Here is a 23,072-nt window from a genome sequence, read left to right on the forward strand (position 1 = left end):
TTAATTAAAAAGACAAAATATTTTTTTCCTGTCAATTTAACATTGCTGGTGAGCTGCTGAACAGTAAGAGAAAATATAAATGACACCCTGCTGAATTTTATGTCAATGTTCCATCTGCTCGCTCAGTGCTCATGAGGAGAATCAACATACAGGAAAAACAAAAATCTCATTGCTTACCCGATCAAAACAGAAAACTTACTTTTCTACAAGCAGCTTGAACTTCAATCTTTAGAGATAGTAACAGGTACCGAGCCAGCAAGTGTGGATCTATATATACACTTACGCATGTTAAGCTAGAACAGAGAGACGATTCTGATTTCTCATTGGCTGATGGCTGTTTTGAACCACCGAGTGGGGGTCCAAAAGGTCACGATGCTTAGACAAATGATGCTGACTTAGCTGACTGTTTTGTTGTACAGTCTCATTGTTAGAAGTGGGGAAATTCCCTGTCATCAGCATATTGTTGTCAGTCGTGTTCAGCACCTTTTCAAATCCCTTCAATTTCAATTTCTCTACATATTTAAAATCATCCATTACGTTGTGTTGGTCAACAGAATAGATGTTAAAAATGATGGTATTCTGGATCATTATGTTGTTGGGGGTCTTGATTGACTAGGGATTTCAATTTACCAAGCACAGCTAGGTCGACAAGACACTTTGTGTCTGATGTAGCAAATAAATCACAGAGCAGAATCAGGTCTCTTTCATTCTGTGACAGAAATATGTTCGCAGTTGACAATGTGTAAACTATGAAAAATGGAGGGGTTGTGGTATATCCTGCATGGATTTTTTTTTTGCGTTATCGAGCGCAGACAGTTCGAACCTGTGCTGGTTACAATGAAATTTCCGAACCATTAAGGCATTCTGGGAATTGCGCCTTACAGTGTCAGAAAAATCGACTTCAGTCATAAATTAGGAGGGGGCGGGGGTTGTCGTCTAACAGGTTAAAAACCAAATCATCTTTGTGTTTTTAAGATCCCTAATCAATTTTATTGAACATTAAACAATGGAGCAAAAAATTGCAATCTTCTCGTTGAGAGTGACCCGGTTGCATCGGATCAGGAAGGAGAGCATCAGAATGACAACTCAGGTTAGAGGTTTTTGGAGGCAAAGTCAGAGAGGTCAGGCTGAGATGGTTTGGACATGTCCAGAGGAGAGAGGGTGAAAATATTGGGAGATTGTGTGGCACATTGAAACCCAGGAGCTCAGTGTCGAACAATGGGGTGAGTAGCAATCTGCTGACTGTGGTCTGGAGCCACAAGCCCTGTTACCTTTCAGCACAGCCATATATAAATAGTGCCATATGCTCTGAGGTTGGAACGTGGAGCCCCACCTGTGAACACTGCAAGGCTATTCTTTGCCGCCTGGTCAGGTAAGCTATCATTGTATTCAACCTATAGCGTAGCATTGTCACTATGTTTGCGCACCTCTTGTGTTGTCCGTTTCTGCTGAGACACATAAATGTATATGTGAAGTCCAACCACAGACTAGGCAGTGACAGAGAGGACATACAACAATTGAGCCTGTGAAACCCAACATCCAGGAAAGAAATTACATGCTAGTTCAACAGTCACAACTTTAGCTGCACATTCACCGAGCCAGCATCCCGAAGAGTCCACCTGTAATTGCTAAGATTTTGTGTGATGAACAGTAAAATGGTGTTAAAAGAACACAGCGATTCCATTGTCATGGTAGATATATTGGATACAGCTCTTCATATGGACACCGTTAGATTGTGACAAGTTTTCTCTGAGTTTGATATGTATGATTCAAAGTAAACATACAATATGAAAAATACAGCATCTACATGATTTATTTCTCTCTACTCTGAAGATAAATCTCACAATAGCATGGCTCAGAACAACCCCAATCCACAAGGACCATTTAAGGTGAGTTTTACCTCCTTCGATGAAGAATTACAAACCAAGGTTGATCAGTAGTTTGAAACGCTAGGGCAGATATTGTCAATGGTGTCCACATAAATCCGTCAGTGTGGGTCATGTGCATTTACGTTCACTACAGATCACAGTTTACGACCAGGAGAACTTCCAGGGAAAGCGTCTGGAGTTTACCTGCTCCTGCCAGAACATCCTGGAATCTGGCATTGACAACATCCGCTCCCTCAAGGTGGAGTGTGGAGCGTAAGTACACATCAGTGATTTTCACAGTTTGGTACGAGTACTACGAGCGCTATGCAGGTTCTCTCTCTCATTGTATGTGAAAGAATGGCGTTTCACAAGCATTTTTCTCCCACGTAATCATTATCTGCCCGTCCCCAAAAGTCTTTGTTTGACATTACATGTTTGGATAGATGGACAGGATATGAGCACTCCAGCTTCTGTGGACAACAGTTTGTTTTGGAGAGAGGAGAGTACCCTCACCGGGAGTCTTGGAGTGGCAGCAATGCCTATCACACTGAGAGGATGATGTCCTTCCGCCCCATCTGCTCCGCTGTGAGTCTTTCTGTGAAACGGATTCTGAAAGCACACAGTCTGACTCACCGATCATTAGAGCTGAACGACTAACTGCTGGGTGAAGCTAAAAATAACGGTCTTCGCTGCTGACTAATATAGCATGGATGTTCTACAGAACCACAAGGAGTCTAAGATGGTGGTGTATGAGAAGGAGAACTTTACGGGACACCAGTGGGAGATAACTGATGACTACCCATCACTGCAGGCTATGGGCTGGGGAACCAATGAGATTGGATCCATGCAAGTTCAGAGTGGAGCGTAAGTTGTGTCCATTTGTACGGATGACTCACAGGATTAAAAGGGCAATTCAAAATCAAAAGTTGACTTGGTTATATCATAATCATCATATTTCACCTCTACCTTTGCTACAGCTGGGTGTGCTACCAGTTCCCTGGTTACCGTGGTTATCAGTACATTCTGGAGTGTGATCGCCATGGTGGAGAGTACAAACATTACAGAGAATGGGGCTCCCATGCTCAATCGTTCCAGGTGCAGTCGTTGCGCCGCATCCAGCAATGACAGCTCATGTCTCCTTTGCCAAAAAGCTCAGCAGCGTCCTCCTTCCTCCGTAATCATTTTAGCATTGGCTGGTGAAACAACGGCAAAAAGTCTGTCGCACTTCTGCTTTGCTCTGTTGCTAGATGAAAGCTTATAACAGATGAATGAACGGAAGAAACAACAATGCAAGGGAGCAAGACAGCAGCAGTGGATATATGCTGCTGACCCTCCGTGAGATGAAATTTGAAGGTGTCTTGAGATGTTTGTAAAGTTTTGACGTCATTCACTGCTAGTGCAAGAGAAAATGGAGAAGTCTGAATAAAGTGTAAAACAAATGTCTGCTGCTCAGGGTTGAACTTGTTTAAATTCTTTTAATTTGGTGTTCCGTTGGCAAACCTTTTAAAGAAGAAAAAATACTCATAATAAATACAAGTATCATCAGAATCAGAATCAGAATCATCTTTATTGCCAAGTATGTAGAACACACAAGGAATTTGTTTCCGGTAGAACACGCTGCACTAGTATCGTCGTCAAAAAAACAAAATTAAACAATGAAAATCACACATATTTCTTTTGAAATGTGGTCCAACATATCTGAAAAAAAGTGATAGGATTGTGCGCAATGCCGTGACATAATGACGACACTGTGGCAGGCACTCGGACCAGGCATCTCACCCAGTGAAATTTAGTCTGTCCAAGATCGATTTCTTGGGGCACCGCATTTCTCCACAGGGCCTTTGGCGGGCCCTTACCCGCCAAAGTGCAGGCAGTGGTGGATATCCCCCGCCCGGCCACAGGTAAGGCTCTGCAGGAGTTTTTGGGCATGATCAATTTTTACAACCGGTTTCTTCCTCACGCAGCAAACCTCCTACAACCCCTCTATGGCGCCTTGAGAAAAAAGAAGGCTAATGACCCCGTCGAGTGGGCCCCGCAACGAGCACAGTACTTTCATTGAGCCAAGGAAGCTCTTGCGGGTGCAACTCTTCTGGTCCGCACAGGTGGCGTTGACTAGCGATGCATCTGATGATGCCGTAGGGGCGGTGGTTGAGCAGCTTGTGAAGAACGAATGGCAGCCCCTTGCATTTTTCAGTTGGAAGCTGCAAGATAATGAACGCAGCAAGTATAGTATTTTCGACAGAGATTTGTTAGCACTCTATCTTGAAATGCGCCATTTTTGTTTCCTCCTCGACGGGCGCCGGTTCACCGCCTACGTAGATCATAAACCCCTAACATTCGCCATGTCAAAGGTGACCGAACCGTTGTTGGCCCAACAGCAACGGCATTTAGCGGCCATTTCGGAATTCACAACAGACATTCAGCACGTGGCCGGAAAATGTAACCCTGTGGCCGATTGCTTGTCACACGCGATCGTGTGTCCAGTCCAGCTCGGGGTGGATTTTTCAGAGATGGCCACCGCCTAATCTGAGGATCCGGACATCCACGAACTCAAGGCAGCAGGCACGGCCCTGAAGCTTGAGGAGGTGGCAGTGTGTGAAGGGGGTCCCGCTCTCCTATGCGATGTGTCTACGGGTCGCACTCGTCCCGTGGTTTCGCAGGAGTGGCGTCGGCGAATTTTTGATTCTATTCATTCCCTCTCACACCCTGGCGTCCGGGCATCAGTCAAACTTCTTGGGGCCAAGTTTGTCTGGCCTGGGTTACGAAAGGACGTCAGGAAATGGGCAGCTGCATGCGTGGCATGTCAGTGCGCCAAAGTCCACAGGCACAGGCATTGGAAACCTTTCCAATTCCGGCCAGGAGATTTGACCACGTCCATGTGGATCTGGTCGGACCCCTCCCTCCTTCGCAGGTATGCACACATATGGTCGATCGGATCACTATGTGGCCGGAAGCCACCACGTCCTCCACGACCTCAGCAGATATAGCCCGCGCATTTCTATCGTCCTGGGTCGCACGTTTCGGCACGCCATCCAATATCACTTCGGAGAGGGGCCCCCAGTTTGTGTCTGAGCTCTGTTCGGCCATGGCGCAGTCCTTGGGTGTGCAGGTACACCGCACTATGGGTTACCACCCGCAGGCTAACGGGATGTGTGAACTTTTCCACCGATCACTTAAAGCCGCGCTACGGGCCGCGCTATCGGACGGTAACTGGGTCGACCGGCTTCCGGGGGTCCTGCTCGGTTTACGTTCGGCCCCAAAAGAAGACCTTAACGCCGTTCCGGCAGAGTTAGTGCTCGGCCAGCCGCTCCACGTCCATGGTGAATTTCTGCCTGAAGCTTCGGGTGCACCTTCTTCCCCCCTTTTGCCAGGAGAGCCCCTGACTCCAGCACGATTTCACCACTGCGTCCCCAAAATATTAGTTCCGTCTGCTCTTAGGTCATCCCGGTTTGTCTTTGTGCGTCACGATGCCCACCGCTCTCCCCTCCAGCCGCCGTACGATGGCCTGTTTAGAGTGCTCGAACACGGTGAAAAGACTTTTGTGCTAGATATGGGTGAACGAAGGGAGGGCATTTCAGTAGACAGGCTCAAACCGGCTCATTTAGTTTTGGGCGAGGACATTTCGCCGGCCCAGGTTCCACGTCGCGGACGCCCTCCGAAACCTCCAGCCTCACCGCGCCATGCCAGGGTTGAGTGTCGTTCCCCCACTCAGGTCTCACCAGGATCACTTGCCTGAATGAGTTTTCACCTTCACCACCGAACGATGGACTGCGCAGTCGTTGTGGCAGGCTGGTCACGCCCCCTGCAAAATTTTCACCTTGACCGTCCTTCTGGGTGTTCTGGGGGGGGGGGGGGGGGGTGTTGTTAGGCGGGCACTCGGACCAGGCATCTCACCCAGCAGGTGCACGGGAGGGGGCGGGTTTATGTCACATATTTCACTACATTTTCTGTTTGAGCCAGATCCACTTGTTAGCCGTTGGAATAAACACGTCTCCACATTCAGTCGTGTGTGCTCTTTCCTCAACGGCTACAACACAAGGATATTTTGTGCAATTTGCTGAACCCAATCCTGTCAGCAAAACACAAACGGGCGGAGTATATGCGTTGTTTTGCTCACATGACGTCACAACAATGTCGATTCGTGTTTTCACTGTAAACGCTTGTCGACGTAAAAGCGACAGTGACGAGAATTTTCTGCCTAGAATTAGGATTCATTGCGCACGGACAATATTTGCGCGTTAATGCTGTTGTTTTTTAATTGACAAAAGAGTCAATGTTACAGTTCGACAACACTTTCTTTATCAAATAAGAAATACATAACGATAAAAGGAATTAGAAGCAGCGTCGTCTTTTATTTGAACTCCCAATAAAAAGTCTGCCCAAAACAACAAAAAGCACCCGGATGAATGTTCCACTTCGCCTTTAAAAATGCTTCATCAAATGAAGCCCCGCCCCTTTTTGGTGAAAAGGAAGTAGTCGCTCGCTTGCTGAGGCCGGAGAAGCCGATCAAGAAACGCGATATTTATAGCAGTTCAAACGAAGCGGATAAATTAATTTTTATAGTGACTTTCCGACCGGCGTGGAGGTCGAAAAATAAACATGGCGCACAGAAGCGAGTCAAAGTCAGCGATCGAAAAACTGCGGGTGCCACTTTTCGTCTCTTTTGTCTGTATTGCTTTTCACCTCGGCGGCACGGATGCCAGGCTACAAGTACAACTAACACCAAGTGCCTCGACTGATGAAACGGAAGAAAACTACGGCAAATACTACAATTATATTGAACTCACCGGGCGTTTACGCTCCTACGCCCAGAAATACGCTCACATTGCGAACCTGTCGAGCATCGGTCAATCCGTGCAGGGCAGAGAGCTTTGGGTGATGCGGATCACCAAAGACCCCCAGAACGAGTCCCCAGGGAAACCAAGGTTCAAATATATTGGCAATATGCACGGCGACGAGACCGTATCCAGGCAGGTTCTCGTCTATCTTGTGGACTACTTACTCACGAAATACGCGGAGGAACGGCGGATATCTGAACTGGTAAACACAACGGATATCTATATCATGCCAAGTATGAACCCCGACGGCTTCGAAGTGTCCCAAGAGGGAGTGTGTGCAGGTCACAGAGGGGGGCGAAACAATGCCAATAACAAGGACCTGAACAGGAGCTTCCCTGACCAGTATGGTGGAGGAATTACAAACCAAAATAGCATTCCCGAGGTCATGGCTGTCATCAGATGGATACAGGACAAACAGTAAGTTAACACTCGATCAATCATAGAAACCCCGCTACTTATATTAGATATGGTTGCCCCGAGTTTGTATTCAACTTCTGCATTGGTGTCCAACAGAGTAATGAGTGTACAGTACACCATAATAGAGTGGTTCCCAATTAGATGGAGCATCAGCAAGCTCCGAGAAGCCAGATAACAACCCTCATCTATTGAATCGGCTATGTCAGAAGAGGTACTACCCTTAAATTATGTTTTGGTGCAATTCAACTTGTGTTGAGTTTTGTGTGAATAGCACAGCTGTTAACTGCCACTTTGAAGTTACATTTTACCCTGGAGGGCATGTTTAGACAATGAAACACTGAATACATATTTATTCACATCTCATTACTAGTGGTACACAAAAAATCATGGCTGACTCGTTTTGAAATCACTCATATATTTGTTCAATTATTACTTGAGTGAGTGTAAACAATGTAACAGAATTATTACAAAATGTCACCATTATTTATCATGTATGACATATTAACTTTTTGGTACAGATTTTGGCAAGGATCATGGAAGTTGACACAAAGATTTGCTTTCGCGAACCACATTAAATGATGTGGTGGACCTTGATGTTGACACCTGTGATGTATGCCATTCCTTGCAGGTGACCATAATGATATCCCTTTTCCTCTTTAGCTTTGTTCTTTCTGGTAACCTGCACGGTGGAACTGTGGTTGCCAGCTACCCTTTTGATGACTCAGCCACCCATGACCAGCAAGGTTATTATAGCCAGTCAGCGGACGACAGCCTTTTTCGCTACTTAGCCTTGGTATATTCCAAGAATCACCCAGTGATGAAGACCGGGCTACCCAACTGTCCCGATACACCAGGCGAGACATTTAAAGATGGTATCACCAACGGTGCACAGTGGTACGATGTAGCAGGTAAGAGGCCTCGAAAAGAATCTTTGTAAATGTGCCTTAGTGTCATGATGTGACCTGTGACAGAGAAGGAGCATGTGTTGATTACTCTGTTACTTAGGTCTACTTTGCCTCGTCTTCCTCACAAGATCAAAGTCTGTTTCAATGTACAACCAGACATTGGAGTGTGTTGTCACATTCAAATACTATTAGAGTTCGCCTTAACACCATTCTGATCAGCGACATTGGCTTTGGCAATATTTTGCATTTGGATTGGATTGGATTGGATTGGATTGGATTTGCCTTTATTAGTCTCACAGTGGAGAAATTTACATTTCACAGCAGCAAAGTGATGAAAGGAATGAAAGTAGAAAAACAACATTGTACATGTACGTACATTTCATACACATTTTGTGATGACCTGCCTATCTCATCAGCAACGTCATTGATCAGCCAAAACATGAGCACTGCTGCGTTATGCAAATATCAATTGACCTACATACGCATACCAATGAATTTTGGCAGCCCGGTGTAGATTTTGGCACCACAATTTTATTTATTAATTCTTTTCCACACAGAGAAACCACTCTGATCATTTTGGTTTCCAGGACTCGGTATCAAATCCGATTTCCAAAATCAAGATAATTGGATTGACAATTCATTTTGATAGATTTTTGATTCAGTTAGGGAATTTATGCGGTACATATTTTCCCTTCATTTGGAAAAAAAATCTTTGAAAAATACATGTTGCAAATTTTAGAATCTTCTTACTCAAACACGGTATGTTATGAAAAATTTGAATATTTACTTGAAGAATTTTATTGATTAAAAAGGTCCAGCTCAATGTCAACACTTCCGGGTTGTCACACAGTTCCTCAAACTATCGAAGTGTTCAGCTACATAAACTTTGTCACCTGACGACCAGGTGCAGCGACCAGGGTGTGACTTTGGATCCGGGACATAAACACTGAGCTATAGTAGCTATTTACTCTTAGGGCAGTTGTAGTTGAGATACAAGACCATGTTCACCTTGTGTCTTCTTCTTTTCCTTTCGGCTTTTCCCTTCAAGGGGTCGCCACAGCAAATCAGCGTCTTCCATCTTTAGAGGTTTGGTCCGCATGTTTGTTTTGGCCAAGCTTTTACGTCGGATGCCCTTCCTGACACAACCCTCTGTATTTATCCGGGCTTGGGACCGGCACAAGAAGACATATGTCCCTTTGTGGCTACAGAACAAGCAACTCGCTCCGTAAAAGTCTCTCTCTCTCTCTCTCTCTCTCTCTCTCTCTCTCTCTCTCTCTCTCTCTCTCTCTCTCTCTCTCTCTCTCTCTCTCTCTCTCTCTCTCTCTCTCTCTCTCTCTCTCTCTCTCTCTCTCTCTCTCTCTCTCTCTCTCGATATATATATCTGTATATATATATATATATATATATATATATATATATATATATATATATATATATATATATATATATATATATATATATATATATATATGCTAAAGTAGAGGCTGTGGTTATGGCCTACTTCTTCTACAAGGGGAAATGGAGTTTGCCTTACACACCTGAAAATACAGTAAATACAGTAAAAACTCACTGGATATTATGTGCTTCATGACACTTTAAGCACAGAATATGCAGTGATAAGACGAGCGTAAAATAATTCATGTCATCACCTGTTCCTGGCCCGAGTCATGCTCTTGCTTTTCCTTCTCTCAAAGCGCTCTTCATCAGAGGATGAGGTTGTATCGCTGCTGTGGATGGCGTGTTTCTTTATCCACCTTGTGTAATTTGTTTAAATCAGTCATTCGGTTTAAACAATTGACCTGAACAGATGACCATTCATGTCTTTTGTCAGGTTCGTGACAGCCAAGGTTGAATCGTTGTCACATATTGTTGGTGTAACATCATTTGCATGTCATTATTAGGTCACTTTGAGGTTTAGTTGGTTTACATCGCACCTCGCTGTGTTTGTTGCGACCATAGAAGTTTACATTTGGCATATCTCTCTGACACATCCACTTATATGATCCACGATTGAATGCGTATCATTTTTGGTAATGCAGGGGGGATGCAGGACTACAATTACATCCACGGAAACTGTTTTGAAATCACCTTGGAGCTGAGCTGCTGCAAATATCCCAAAGCGTCTGAACTCAATAAGGAATGGCAGCTGAACAAGGAGTCTCTTGTGGCCTACATTGAGCAGGTAGACAACATATTTGATCATTCGAAGCTACAATTGATCAAGTCTGTCCAGACTAAATTTTTACTAGACGCTAGATTTGAAGTTTACTTCAAGGAGAGGTTTGGAAGATCATATTCAACTCCAAAAAAACTAATAGATTACTTCAAATGTTTTTTTGGGGGAAATGTGATACATGTTTTTAATGATATTGTCTGTGTCTAGGTCCATATTGGTGTCCGTGGCTATGTCAAAGATCACGTGAGTGGTTTGGCCCTCACCAATGCCAGCATAGTGGTAGCAGGCATCCGCCACAACTTGACCACTGGAAGATATGGCGACTACTACAGACTTTTGCTCCCAGGAGCCTACAACATCACTGCTGTGGCCACTGGGTGAGTCACAGTAAAGTTTGTTATTATTGTTCTTAAATGAATACTTCCTGAAATACTGTAAAATATAAAGAAAAACAATATTGGCCAACACAATAACATTTTGTGGAACCAGTTTGAATATTGAAACATTTTGTTTCCATCTGGTTCCTGCCATGTTGTACTATAAGATTCTGGCTTGTCATCAGAATCATCTTTATTGGCCAAGTATGTAGAACACACAAGGAATTTGTCTCCGGTAGAGCACACTGCCCTAGTATCATCATAAAAGAGACATAACAAATAAAAAAAGTAGAGGCTAAAGGCTTATCTAATGTAATCTGATTCCTTAATATAAGTAGTACCAAGAAAGACAATAATAATATAACTGAGCTAAAAAAAACTCTCTTTGACAAAAGATGTGTACAGTACAAGGAAGTGAAGAGGGAGTCTTGCGGAAGTAGATTTAATAACACCCTTGCCGAGAGCATTGACTTGGGTGAAGCAAATTAAAAAATGCACTCTGCCATAATTTTGATACAATTTGAATCTTGACATGGTGTAATAGTTTGAGTTTTTGCAAGTTCAACCACAAACGTTTTTACACATGTATTTGTTGAATTCAATGATTTAAGGAACAGTTTTTAATTTCATTCCACTTTAACAACAAAACCATAACATGTGTTTCACAGTACTGCATTTTCATATACGGTATATGTATGTATGTTTTGGTGAATAAATGTTCTTTAAGGTGGAACTAAAAATATTTCATTATGACACAGGTACACACCAGTGACGGTCAACAATGTACAGGTCTTGGAAGGAAAGGCCACAGAACTTAATTTTGTTTTAGAACAAGTTGCCTCCGACTCAAAACTCTCAGGCAACATTACACTGACCACATCCTCCATGCCACCAACCACTGATATTTCCACGAGCACCCCAAATACAGACATCCCTCACTCCACTCAGTTCCACTCGATTACATCTGTGGGAATTAAAAGCACACCCACTACATCGCCACCTGCTCTACAACCTGTTCAACCCCAGGAATTTCGCCACCACAACTATGCTGACATGGAGCTCTTCTTACGCAAGTACAGCAGCGAGTTCCCGTCAATCGCTCACCTTTACTCTATTGGCCGCTCTGTGGAAAATAGAGAGCTTTATGTGATGGTCATCTCAGACAACCCCACGGTTCATGAACATGGTAATAAAAAAAGCCTTTCTATCTAAAAAAAAAAAAAGCTCCAGAGGAATGTGTATTTTTCTGCTCTCTTTCTCATCGCCTACTAGGTGAACCCGAGTTTAAATATGTGGGCAACATGCATGGCAATGAAGTGGTTGGCCGGGAGCTATTGCTCAACCTCATTGAGTACCTCTGCCTTAATTATGGCACCAACCAGGAAGTCACAGAGTTGGTCAACAAGACTCGCATTCACATCATGCCTTCGATGAACCCTGATGGTTATGAGATGGCCAATGAAGGTAAAAGAAAGAAACAAAATAGGCGTCACACTTGATGACATGTTGTGGAGTAACATTTATCTCCCACTTTCTATTTCTGTTGTTTATTTAGTTTTGTGCGTGAAGGTGTAGCAATATCAGATTGTATTTTAATCATCATTCTAATTGTCCGAAAAGCTAGGATGTGTTACAGAAAGGCAAGAATGAACTGCTTTGTAGGTCATAAAACAACACACATTGTTCCACAGCTTTTTCTTCTTTTAATGTTAAATGTAATAACAAACCTGTTTTGTCAGCCGCTCATTGTTGCAGACAAAATTGTTGTTCCAGTAAAATATTCACTCATTATCAAGTTTTACAGATGAAACAACGGTATGACCAAATGAGACAACTACACATCATCAAATATGGTCTTTCTCCGGAAAAGTTCATTTCGTCACCTCTTACCAACCAGTCGAGATGGTCAATTGCAATTTTCTCCTAACAGGTGACGTGAGAGGCTACAGAGGACGCAACAACAGTAACAATTATGACCTGAATCGCAACTTCCCAGACCAGTTTGCAATCATCAAAGATCCTTGGCAGCCAGAGACTATCGCCATGATGAACTGGCTGAAAAGCAACCCATTCGTCCTCTCAGCCAATCTCCATGGAGGCACGTAAACTTGATTTGTACAACTTGGTGTTTTGTACCTTTTTTTTATCCACACACTGTTTTAACATATGCTCCTTTTCCTGTACTTTTTATAACTTCAGGTTCTTTGGTGGTCAACTACCCCTTTGATGATGATAAAGAAGGCAAAAGCCAGTATAGCAAGTCACCTGACGACATGATTTTTCAGCAGTTGGCCCGAACTTACTCACAGGTAACTGAATTGCAGCTAGTGTTTTTTTGTCCTTGTGGTCATATTTTAACTGAAAGCAAAATGCGATGCAACAGCCCTCCTGACCCAGTAAATCATTGATGAAGCAATGTCTTACAACACAGTACTGCTTTTTTAAAAATCATTCTATTGTCTGTTGTCATGCACTTGCAGGAAAATCCTCTGATGCACAACGGGCACCCTTGTGTCAACCTCTATCCCAGTGAATATTTTACGGACGGCATCACCAATGGTGCCAGCTGGTACAACCTTGCAGGTGGGTTGCTGGACCCGCATCAAGTGCAAAATGGCACGCATAAAATACAGATAGGATCACTGACTCTGACATCAAATGCTCTTCGTGCCTTTTATGAGTAAAGTATTGTTGTACAATTGCAATCGTTTAGTGTCATTTGACAGCATAACATACTGTGAAAAGAATCTAAATAAATACCATTATTGGTCTATAGATATTATGTAGATATGATATATTGTTGTCAGTGAATGTACATTAATTAAGGACTGAATGAATGAATGAATGAATGAATGAATGAATGAATGAACTACCCGTAAACCCCTTACATCACCAAAAATTAAAAAAGCAGTCGTACTTATTGACTATGTGAATGTCATTATGTTAACTGAAAAAAAGAACATTTCCCCAGGTGGCATGCAAGACTGGAATTACCTAAACACAAACTGTTTTGAGGTGACTATTGAATTGGGTTGCGTGAAGTACCCCTGGGCCAAGGATTTGCCGAACTACTGGGAACAAAATCGTCAATCTTTGCTTCAGTTTATCCATCAGGTAACCAACACAATTAAAAGCCCTCTCATATTTTTCCTTCTCATCACCGTTTTGCGTTTACGTCCGCAGGTTCACCATGGGATAAAAGGTACAGTCTCTGACATAAGAGATGGCATGGGGATCCCCAATGGCACCATTCAGGTAGAGGGCATTGATCACAACATCACCACAGCTCAAACTGGTGACTACTGGAGACTGCTGGTCCCTGGAACTTATTCCATCACTGCCTCTGCCCATGGGTAAGATTTCAACGATGAGACAAGTAGCGCAATTTCTGTATAGCGCAGGTGTCAAAGTTAAGAACCGGGGGCCAAATCTGACCTGCCACATCATTTTATTCGGCCCGTGAAGTCATAACAAATGTGTGAAATTCCATGATGTTTGCAAAAGTCTGAACAAAAATTTAAAATTGCCTACGTAAACCACAATAAGAGTCATTATTTTTTACTTCAAATTTGAAAACTAGATATTCATTTTGTTATGCGCTCTATATGTAATAGGTGGAGGTGATTAACTGCCAGACAATGTGCAAAAATGTGTCCACTTTTTTCCAGGGTTTTTGTTATTTTAACTCAAATTCCAGGATCCACAGACGATTGAGTTTTAGTACTTCATAAACATTCAATTCAGCATAAGAAACCTTAGACTCTATTCTTTTATCAGAAAAAAAAGAGTTAGTTCCCAAGTTTTGAGTCTGCAGTTATATGAGCTTAAAATGGGGGCAGCTGTACAAAAGGCAAATACTGCCTCCTCGTAAGAGGGAAAAACATTGCCAGAGGTCTGACCAGTGTTTTATTGGCATCCCCTCACAACAAAAAAAAACAAAATCTGAACAAATTCCGCAATGGCAGTGAATGAGTTAAATATTCTAATGGCTTCCCCAAATTCATAACGGCCACCGAGAAGAAACCATGTTGCCCGTAGCAAAAAAATGTTTTTGACACCCTTGCTATACTGTCACAGTTGATACACTCCTTTTCCTTTTGTAGATATCAACCTGTGAGGACTTACGCCACCGTGTCCAAGAAAGGAGTGGAAGTGGTTGATTTCCGATTGACACGGATTCACACAGAACCTAACGTTATGTCACCTTCTGGATTCCGGCCAACCCAGAACCCATCTGATGAAGTGTTTGAGAGCTTAATTAAGGCCCTCTCTCTGGGCCAAGGTTTAGACCAATTGGTCAAGAGCACAGATACAGAAAGCAGTTTCAGATTCCGAGGTTACAAGGAGCTGTCTGCTTTCCTCCGAGGTCTTACCCTCAACTTTCCCAAAATTACATCCTTGCAGAGGTATGGAGCATTTCTGCATTACAGCCACTTTGGACACCACATGGTGGCAATGTGTTCTTAAAATGTGCTTCATTTCCATTTAGTTTGGGCCATAGCGTTGAGTTTAGAACGATTTGGGCTTTGCAAATTTCCAACCACCCAGGAGAGGCTGAGCCTTCTAAGCCCAAGGTCCGCTTTGTCGCTGGGATCCATGGTAATGCCCCTGTGGGAACGGAGCTGCTTCTTGAGTTTGCTGCCATGTTATGCATCAATTATGGCAAAAACTCAGTCATTACAAGGGTGAGTTTGTTCATTCATTCATTCGTTCGTCCGTTTATTTATTTATTTATTTTTACGGGCATGTCTTTCATGCAAAACTCTAACAATCCGCTCTTCCTTTTCCTCCCGTAGCTCATAAACGAGACAACTATTGTAATTGTGCCATCGATAAACCCGGATGGAAGAGAGCAAGCGGTGGAGAAGCAGTGCACCTCCACCCAAGGCTTCACCAATACCCATGGCAAAGATCTGGACGCAGACTTCTTTGGTCAGTTGCATACTTTAGTTTGAATTGTCACATTCGGCATAGAGAAAGACATTATTTATATGGATTCTCTTTTGCATTTAACTCCCCCCCCCCTTTTTTTAGGCAATGCATCCCAACGCTTGGTGGAGCCCCAACCAGAAACCAGAGCAATGATGGACATGATTTTAGACAAAGGCTACACCCTTTCTGTGGCCCTGGATGGAGGATCACTTGTGGCAACTTATCCGTATGACAAACCTGTCCAATCCGGTAACTGAACAGCCTGCCCACTCTTTCACAAGCGTCTGATTTCTTTTTTTTTGCCCATTTTATCAATCAACTGTTGTTTGTAAAGACCTTTTTACACGTAGAAATGCATCTCTGTGTTTTCTTATCGCAAATACACAAAACAAATTGGCATTTCTATTGTTCTGTTGCGACGAGCAGGTCCGCAAACTTGTTAGTTACATAATACAATACAGATGGGTACAATTGTGTTCTCGCAACAAAGATTGACTTGGAAAGCTTAAAAAAAAGAATGTTACATAACTGCAAGTCTCAAAGACTTGGATGAACTCCATCACCTGAAAGCTGTTTGCTGCTCAGCGTCACCGGATCTGAATAATCTCCAAATTTTTTTGTCATTTATTTTACAGTGGAGAATGAAGGCACCCTGAAGTACTTAGCCAGCGTTTATGCCAACAATCATCCCAAAATGCACCTTGGTAACGCCGGCTGTTCGAATAACGGGCAAGGTATTATTTTTATAATATCAATTCTGATGAACTCTGTATGACACGATGCAGTGTCCTTTTATGAATTTTTAGTTGTGAAATGTGCAAAGAAATTAGTCTTCAATTACCGTTTTGTATTTTACAGGCATGTTCTTGGATTGTGAGTGGGAGTGAGCGTACTGTTAGGGTCATTATTAATGAATCAAGAATCAAAAGTAAAAACAAAAAGATTCTTTAATCTCTGGGACGGCACAAAATGTAACTGCCTACCTACCCCCAGAGGGGCAGGTAGCCTGAGGGGAGAAGAGGAAAGATCTGTTTGGGGGAGCTTTTGTAAAGACCGGCAGGATGTGATGTCATGACTGGAAGTACAAGTATAACATGGAATTTCGAGAAAATAAAACGATGTGTAAGGGAATAAAAAGATGTTTAAAATGTTTTCATATAGTGAATTGCCCTAACATTACCCACAAATAAAAAAACATGCTGGTTTATGGAAATCAAGGCAGACCAGCTAAAGTAATACAGGAATTAAAAATAAATAATTTAAAACAGACAGTGTATTGTCGGTGTTCAAATACCTGACATGTTTCTATTTTAAATTAGATATCAAGTAGACGGGATGAACTTAATACAACTATTAAAAATAAATATTTTGTCCCGCAGCCCATCCCCAAAAATATATTATACTACAATACAAAGCAATACATATTGGTTTATACAGTGCTTTAACAGCAGCTGAAGCTGTAACAAAGCGTTTAACATGGACAGCTATCATATACAGGAAATAAAGCAGTCACAAAGACAGTAGAAAGCACCAGGGGGTACTACATACACTATTGTGATTTTTTATTTTTTTTTTTTTGACCAAGAACTGTAATCGTTTATGAAATGGAAGGTAAGAAAGACCTGACATTGACCAGCATTGTTTTTTTTTTATTCCTCCCACCTTACAGCAAGCAACATTCAAGATGGAATTATGAGAGCAGCTGAGAGACAAAGTCATATGGGCAGTATGAAGGTAGGATTCATTGTGGATTCAAATAAGGTCTGCTAATGTTCATACATCACTCTGTAAAAGCCAACTCAACTCCTTGTGGACATTTGAAGCCCCATTGCGTGGACCTGGCTTTTGTCAAGTAGTCCGGCAGGCAATTTAGCTTTGGAGAGCCACAAAAATATACATATTTCCCATCCATGATGTTTTTCTGATGAAAAAATTGTTTCTCAAAGGCATAAAAACTCAAACCACAAAAGAAAAAACAACAAATGTCAGGATCAGCTTGTCCATTTTCTAGTAATTTTATTGACACAGGTGGGGGGAAAAATCTACTTTGAGAACAAAGAATTTGCATTCTTTGGAACTTTATGTGCATTCATGTGTTTGCAGGACTTCAGCATGGACTTTGGCTTCTGTCCAGAAATCACTGTGTATACCGGCTGTTGTTTGTTTCCTCCAAGTGAACAGCTAGCCACACTCTGGACAGAAAACAAGAAGCCCCTTCTGAGTATGTTAGTGGAGGTACGCTCCTTGAATCCTTTCCCCAACAAGTTCCCTTTTCTGTACACCTTAAAATGAATCATTTCTCCATCTCCTTCTTCTGAACTCATTCAGGTCCACAAAGGAGTGAGAGGAGTGGTGAGAGATAAAAGTGGAAAGCCCATTGTTGGCGCCATTATTGTCATGAATGGCGGCGTGAGAGTCTTCACTGCCGAAGGTGGTTACTTTCATGCGTTGTTGGCGCCTGGCAACCACAACATCGAAGCGGTTGCTGATGGGTACCAGCAGCAACGCCAAGAGGTACACACACACACAAGCGCGCATGTACACAGGCACACACATATTCTTAACTCATTCACTGCCAGACATGTGCAAAAATGTGTCCACTCCAGTGCCAGGGTTTTTATCATTGTCACTCAAATTCCGGGAGGCATAGAATATTGAGTTTTGGACTAATTAACTTTCAATGCCGCATAAGAAACCTTGGACTCTATTCTTTCATCAGAAAAAAAAAATTGATTCTTATATTATACGGGTCTGGAGTTATACGAGCTTGAAATGGGGGCAGCTGTCTAAAATACAATGCAATACATATTGGTTTATAATAGCGCTTTAACAACAGCTGAAAAAGGAAAAAAGCGCTAACATGAAAAAAGGGAAATGCTGAAACATCGCATGGCTGGTTCCAAAAACAACAAGAAAAAAAAAACATTGCCAGAAGCCATGGCCAGCGCTTTATTGGCACCCAAGCAAGAAAAAAAAAAAACCTGAACAAATTTGGGAATGGCGCTCAATGTCATATTTTTTTGTGTTGGTGATGATGTCAGATGAAATTTTTCATTCTCTATTTAGCGCGGAGCAGCTTAACTCATTCACTGTCATTCCCAAATTTATTCGAGAATTGAAAATATACCGTGGAGCACTATTAGAGTTTGTTCGGCTTTTGGTTTTTCTTGTGGTGGTGATGGGGGGGCGGTTCTGCCGATAAAGCTCTGGTCAGACATCTGGCCATGTTTTGCATTTGCCTTTTCTACAGCTGCCCCCTATTGCACCTCATTTTACTCCTGACCCATATAATTTAGGAAGTAACTCTTTTTTTTCCTGATGAAAGAATAAAGACTAATTTTTCTACTGCTGTATTGAATGTTTATGTAGTCCTAAAACTCAATATTCTGTGGATCCTGTAATTCGAGTGACAATGATAAAAATCCTGGCACTGGAGTGGACACATTTTTTGGACGTCCAGCAGCAAATAAGTTAACTCTGAGAATGGAAGCTTTAAAGGACGACCGACGCCTCCCGACAAGTTGTGTCCATAATTTATTAAAAAAAAAAACTTCAAATGACTTCTACTGAGCGTATTTTACAAAGATTCCACCGCATATAGCTATATTTTACGTTTTAAGGGTCGCTCTTGTTTTTGAGTTGGTGACGATACCTACCGTAACGTTAGGTATTGTCACTGACCGAGAAAGTGACACACAATGCATTTTGGGTACTTTGTTTGGTCTCAAAACTTCGTGTTGATTCGTGTTGATGGCGAAATTAGAAGGAAAACACATAAATAACGCGCTGGTGAATCATGTGTTGCACCAAGACTACTCTTTGATACGAGCTGACACAAATTCCAACAGAGCTTGGGCCCCATCTTGTGCATTTTCTGGGATGCTATATTTCAGTCCAGATGCCTCAAAATGACACAGATTGACTTCTTTAATCGATTGCAAACATTTATGCTTTCCTCTTCAGAACTATTTGAGTCATATTCATAACTGGATGAGTAACAAGAAAGCATCTTCTCTGAATCTGAAGCCATTGTTTTGATTCTCGAGCAAGGCAAGACGTCTTGGTGTGACGTCACGAACAAGGGGGCGGGGTCTTCTGAAACTGGCCATTTCCGGTTTCATTATGAAGTAGTTTTTGGACACTTTAAGTCATTTTTATTGGTGTTTTTTATTTGACTAAAAATATCAGCCTGTGTGTTTTGGGTATTTTAGATGCTATAAAACGTATTTCTGATGATGAGGAAACAAAAAAAAATGGTGTCGGTTGTCTTTTAAGTGAATTTGAACCTTGCTCCTATTTGAAATGCAGCTAGTACTCAGTTTCAGCAAAATTACTGTCAGCAAGAATAAATAAATTTAAAAAATGAAGAAATAAATAAATAAAAACTAGAAAAAAATACTCACATATTTTGGAGCTATTATTAAAAAGACAGCATTCTTTATTTTCGAAAGTTTCCATTACTGTCAATGTCTATGCTGGGCATTGTGCGAAGCAAACAAAATCGTTCCACCACGTTCACCGTTCCTTTTGATTCAAACATTTCAAGCATGGGGTAGGCCAATTCTGTAAACAGATGTTCCTTGATCATGCGTCCCAGCTCCAAATTATACACTCTTGGATTCCCACATGGATTTAACAGCAGGGGATCCACCATTAAATGATACATGTGTTGGTACTCCGCTACCGTGAAGCCATGGATCATCAAAGGTCCTGATTCTGAGTCACACTCGTAGGTAACAACACCGTTGGAGCAAACGTCACTTTGTGCTTTGTCATCAAGGCTCACATGAAGGTCTGGAAGAATTGCAGCATTTCTTTTATACCGGTCGTCCAATTTTCTTGGTCCACAATCTGCATCTTTCTGCTCATTCCACACATCCAAGTCAAAGTCAGTTTTGGGTGCCAACATGTAACGCCTTTCCTTTGTCATTTCTCCATATTTCTTCGGACATCGAATACGCCGCCTTAAGTCATAGGTGCTCATCTCATATGCAGCATCTCTAGAAGTTGAAACGATACCTCTTTCAACAGATTTTGATGGTTTTGATATAACGATAAACGTAAGATCAAGAGTTGCACTTACTTTTTTACATTCAAAACTTGGAGACTATCGTCCGGCAGCATCGTTGACTCTTCTCTTGGGTGGGGGGGGGGGGGGGTGCACGCTGCTGAGGGTTATTTTAAATCTTATATTTTCAATTAACCGCTGGATAAAAATAAAGTTTAACTCAGATGTATTTCACACAGAGGATGAAGTAAAATGCAGCGGTATATCCTGATTTTTATGTATGTTTTCATTGTTTTTAAATGAGCAGACGCCCAACTCCTGTTTGAGACCTATGACAACCTGTTGTAGATTCTCCTGAGTAGTCACACCTGCACTGTTTGCTCTAATGAGGCAGGATCATCTCTTTAAGCTCAACCTCCGATCACTTTGCTTTTCATTCACAATCAGTGAGGGTTGAGGAATTGTTTGGGGATTTGATTTCTTGTGACCTCCCGCCTTTTCTTTTAATGGTGCTAAAAGGAAGTGTTCAACAGTTTAAAGATAAAAAAAAAAAGCTTGTATACAATGATGCGTTTGTAAACATTTTCTTTTATCCTGAACAAATGTAACAAACATTTTGACAAGAATTACTGCCTGTGTTACGAGTAATGTGTGACTTTGACAATGTCAAAGATGACCATACGCTGGATCGCCACATGTGGACAACTAACGCTTCAGGTCATTGTTAACTTACATCTGTTTTATCCCAACTTAGGTGGTGGTGTCCTCCTATGAAGCAGCCAGCTCCATCATCATTGAGTTTGACATGGATCACAGCATATTTGGTCTGCCGCGGGAATTTGTCGTGGCCACCGCAGGTAATCTCATAAATTAACGTATGCTCTACCAATATGGACCCAGTGGATTTAAGCATGCAATGTAAGTGTCTAGCACATTTATACCGAAGGTAAAGTCACACTGCAAAGGATTAAAATATATAAATAGTTTAAAAAAAAGGTATGTAATGGTAAAATCTCAACAAAAAGGTAAAATCTCAACATGAAACCAGGAAAAAATGAAAAAATAAAACAATTAAAATGACGAATGATAATGTGATCATGTCACAACTTGATTCCATCTCTTTTTTTCTGCAGCTGCCAGCATGACAGCATTGGTGGTGACCGCGTGCATCGTCTGGTGTGTGTGCGCCGCCAAATCTAATCGACAGAAAGATGGCTTCCACCGTTTGCGGCAGCACCGGGACGAGTATGAAGACGAGATCCGCCTGACGTCCATGGGATCCAAGAAATCTCTCCTTGGTCACGAATTCCAGGATGAAAGCGAAAGTGACGAGGACACATTGTATGCCAACAAAATCTGAAAGAGCCTTTTTGCTATGTTTGTTTCCTGTGCAAGATGAAGGCCTTGGACAGTTGGTGTGGACCCAGACTGAGACACTTTTCTGTTACACAGATAAATTTTGAACACCTGATCAATTATTGGTCCAGTTGTTGTGTCATCAGTCACAAGATGTTGCGTCCGTCTTTTTTGTGCTCAACGTAAAGCTTTAATCCTGCTTGCCGCTCATCCGGCCCACCTTCGTAGAGCGAGTATCCAAACTTTTGTTGATCAATTTCACCTGTCTGACCCAAGGCCCCCTGCCCAAAAAAAATCTCTAATTCAGAGTAAAAAAGTGATTCGTTGTTCTACATCCCTGTATGGAGTTTGCATGTTCGCCCTGTGATTGCATGGGTTTTCTCTGGGTACTCCCAGTTTCCTCCCACAATCCAAAATCATGCATGGCAGTCTGATTGAACCCTCGTAATTGTCCCGAGTGCGGATGGTTGTTTGTCTCTGTGTGCCCTTCCATTGGCTGGCAACCAGTTCAGAGTGTCCCCTGCCAACTGTCCAAAGACAGCTGTGATAGGCTCCAGCACGCCCCAAGTCCCATGTGAGGATGAGAAAATAAATGAATGAATGTGTCTCCTCAGTTTCTGGGAGGGCACATCCAATTCTGTGCCTTGGCTTCTCTGGAGCTGTAATGTAGGCTGTCGAAAGCATTTGTGTTCGTGAGATTTTTGATCCATCCTGTTTTCAAGTGGTGGAAAGAGGGATACACATTAGGCCCATCTTTGCTCATTTTGCAATGCTGCTATGTGAATTGTTTTATTTCCCTTAAAGAGAATCTCAAGATTGACAGATCTGTGAATGGCGTCTCTGGGGGTATTTTTTTTCTTTCTTGAATAAATCTCATTTTTTTTATCATACTTATGTTGGTTTCCCTGAACACATTTAATGGGACTTTCTTAGATATGTTAAGAATTGTCCTTTTTGGTGCAAAATGTGTCAGCTCACTTGAATGAGAGAAAAAAATATCAATTACTGTACATCAGTAAAGTCTCAGATTGCTCAATTTGTTAGTGGACCATTTCTAAGGATGGTGAAGTGATACACAAAGATCTTGTAACGTTATTGCACTTTGTCTAATGTTAAGACTTTTTAAACTAAAGTATTAAGAAATGCTATAATTGTTGCCTGCGTTCCGACTATATAGTACAGTGATTTTGTGTCA

At 42.1% G+C, this 23,072-nt stretch overlaps 3 protein-coding genes across 5 annotated transcripts in view; 2 read left to right on the forward strand and 1 right to left on the reverse strand.

Moving 5' to 3' along the window:
* The window catches only part of crybb1l3 (crystallin, beta B1, like 3), a 5,066-nt gene extending 4,274 nt beyond the window's left edge, over positions 1-792 (reverse strand). The window contains exon 1 of one of the 2 annotated variants that reach the window (XM_089013357.1): positions 200-792. The gene's annotated coding sequence lies outside the window, so the exon portion shown is untranslated. Of the gene's footprint in view, positions 1-177 lie in introns of both variants that reach the window. The other variant, XM_089013358.1, reaches the window with a different exon arrangement.
* A 449-nt stretch (positions 793-1,241) lies between these two features.
* On the forward strand, positions 1,242-3,397 carry cryba1a (crystallin, beta A1a). Its single transcript, XM_089013359.1, has 6 exons — positions 1,242-1,372; positions 1,834-1,889; positions 2,023-2,141; positions 2,312-2,453; positions 2,590-2,732; positions 2,846-3,397. The coding sequence occupies exons 2-6, from the start codon at positions 1,851-1,853 to the stop codon at positions 2,991-2,993; spliced, it is 591 nt and encodes a 196-aa protein (XP_088869485.1). The 5' UTR covers positions 1,242-1,372; positions 1,834-1,850; the 3' UTR covers positions 2,994-3,397.
* A 2,942-nt stretch (positions 3,398-6,339) lies between these two features.
* On the forward strand, positions 6,340-22,767 carry cpda (carboxypeptidase D, a). Of its 2 annotated transcripts, XM_089013246.1 has the most exons (22): positions 6,986-7,123; positions 7,220-7,334; positions 7,784-8,031; positions 10,068-10,210; positions 10,412-10,581; positions 11,340-11,767; positions 11,854-12,045; positions 12,512-12,679; positions 12,781-12,890; positions 13,062-13,164; positions 13,553-13,695; positions 13,765-13,934; positions 14,685-14,987; positions 15,071-15,266; positions 15,378-15,513; positions 15,616-15,762; positions 16,149-16,247; positions 17,183-17,247; positions 17,617-17,748; positions 17,842-18,027; positions 21,276-21,378; positions 21,655-22,767. In XM_089013246.1, the coding sequence occupies exons 3-22, from the start codon at positions 7,941-7,943 to the stop codon at positions 21,879-21,881; spliced, it is 3,312 nt and encodes a 1,103-aa protein (XP_088869372.1). In that variant the 5' UTR covers positions 6,986-7,123; positions 7,220-7,334; positions 7,784-7,940; the 3' UTR covers positions 21,882-22,767. The 2 variants fall into 2 exon arrangements, with proteins under 2 accessions (XP_088869371.1, XP_088869372.1); XM_089013245.1 differs by lacking the exon at positions 7,220-7,334 and having other exon boundaries at positions 6,340-7,123.
* The last annotated feature ends 305 nt before the right edge of the window (positions 22,768-23,072 follow it).

This window comes from Hippocampus bargibanti, linkage group LG14 (genome assembly GCF_051943395.1).
Source record: "Hippocampus bargibanti isolate YZ-2025 linkage group LG14, ASM5194339v1, whole genome shotgun sequence".
Taxonomy (NCBI): domain Eukaryota; kingdom Metazoa; phylum Chordata; class Actinopteri; order Syngnathiformes; family Syngnathidae; genus Hippocampus; species Hippocampus bargibanti.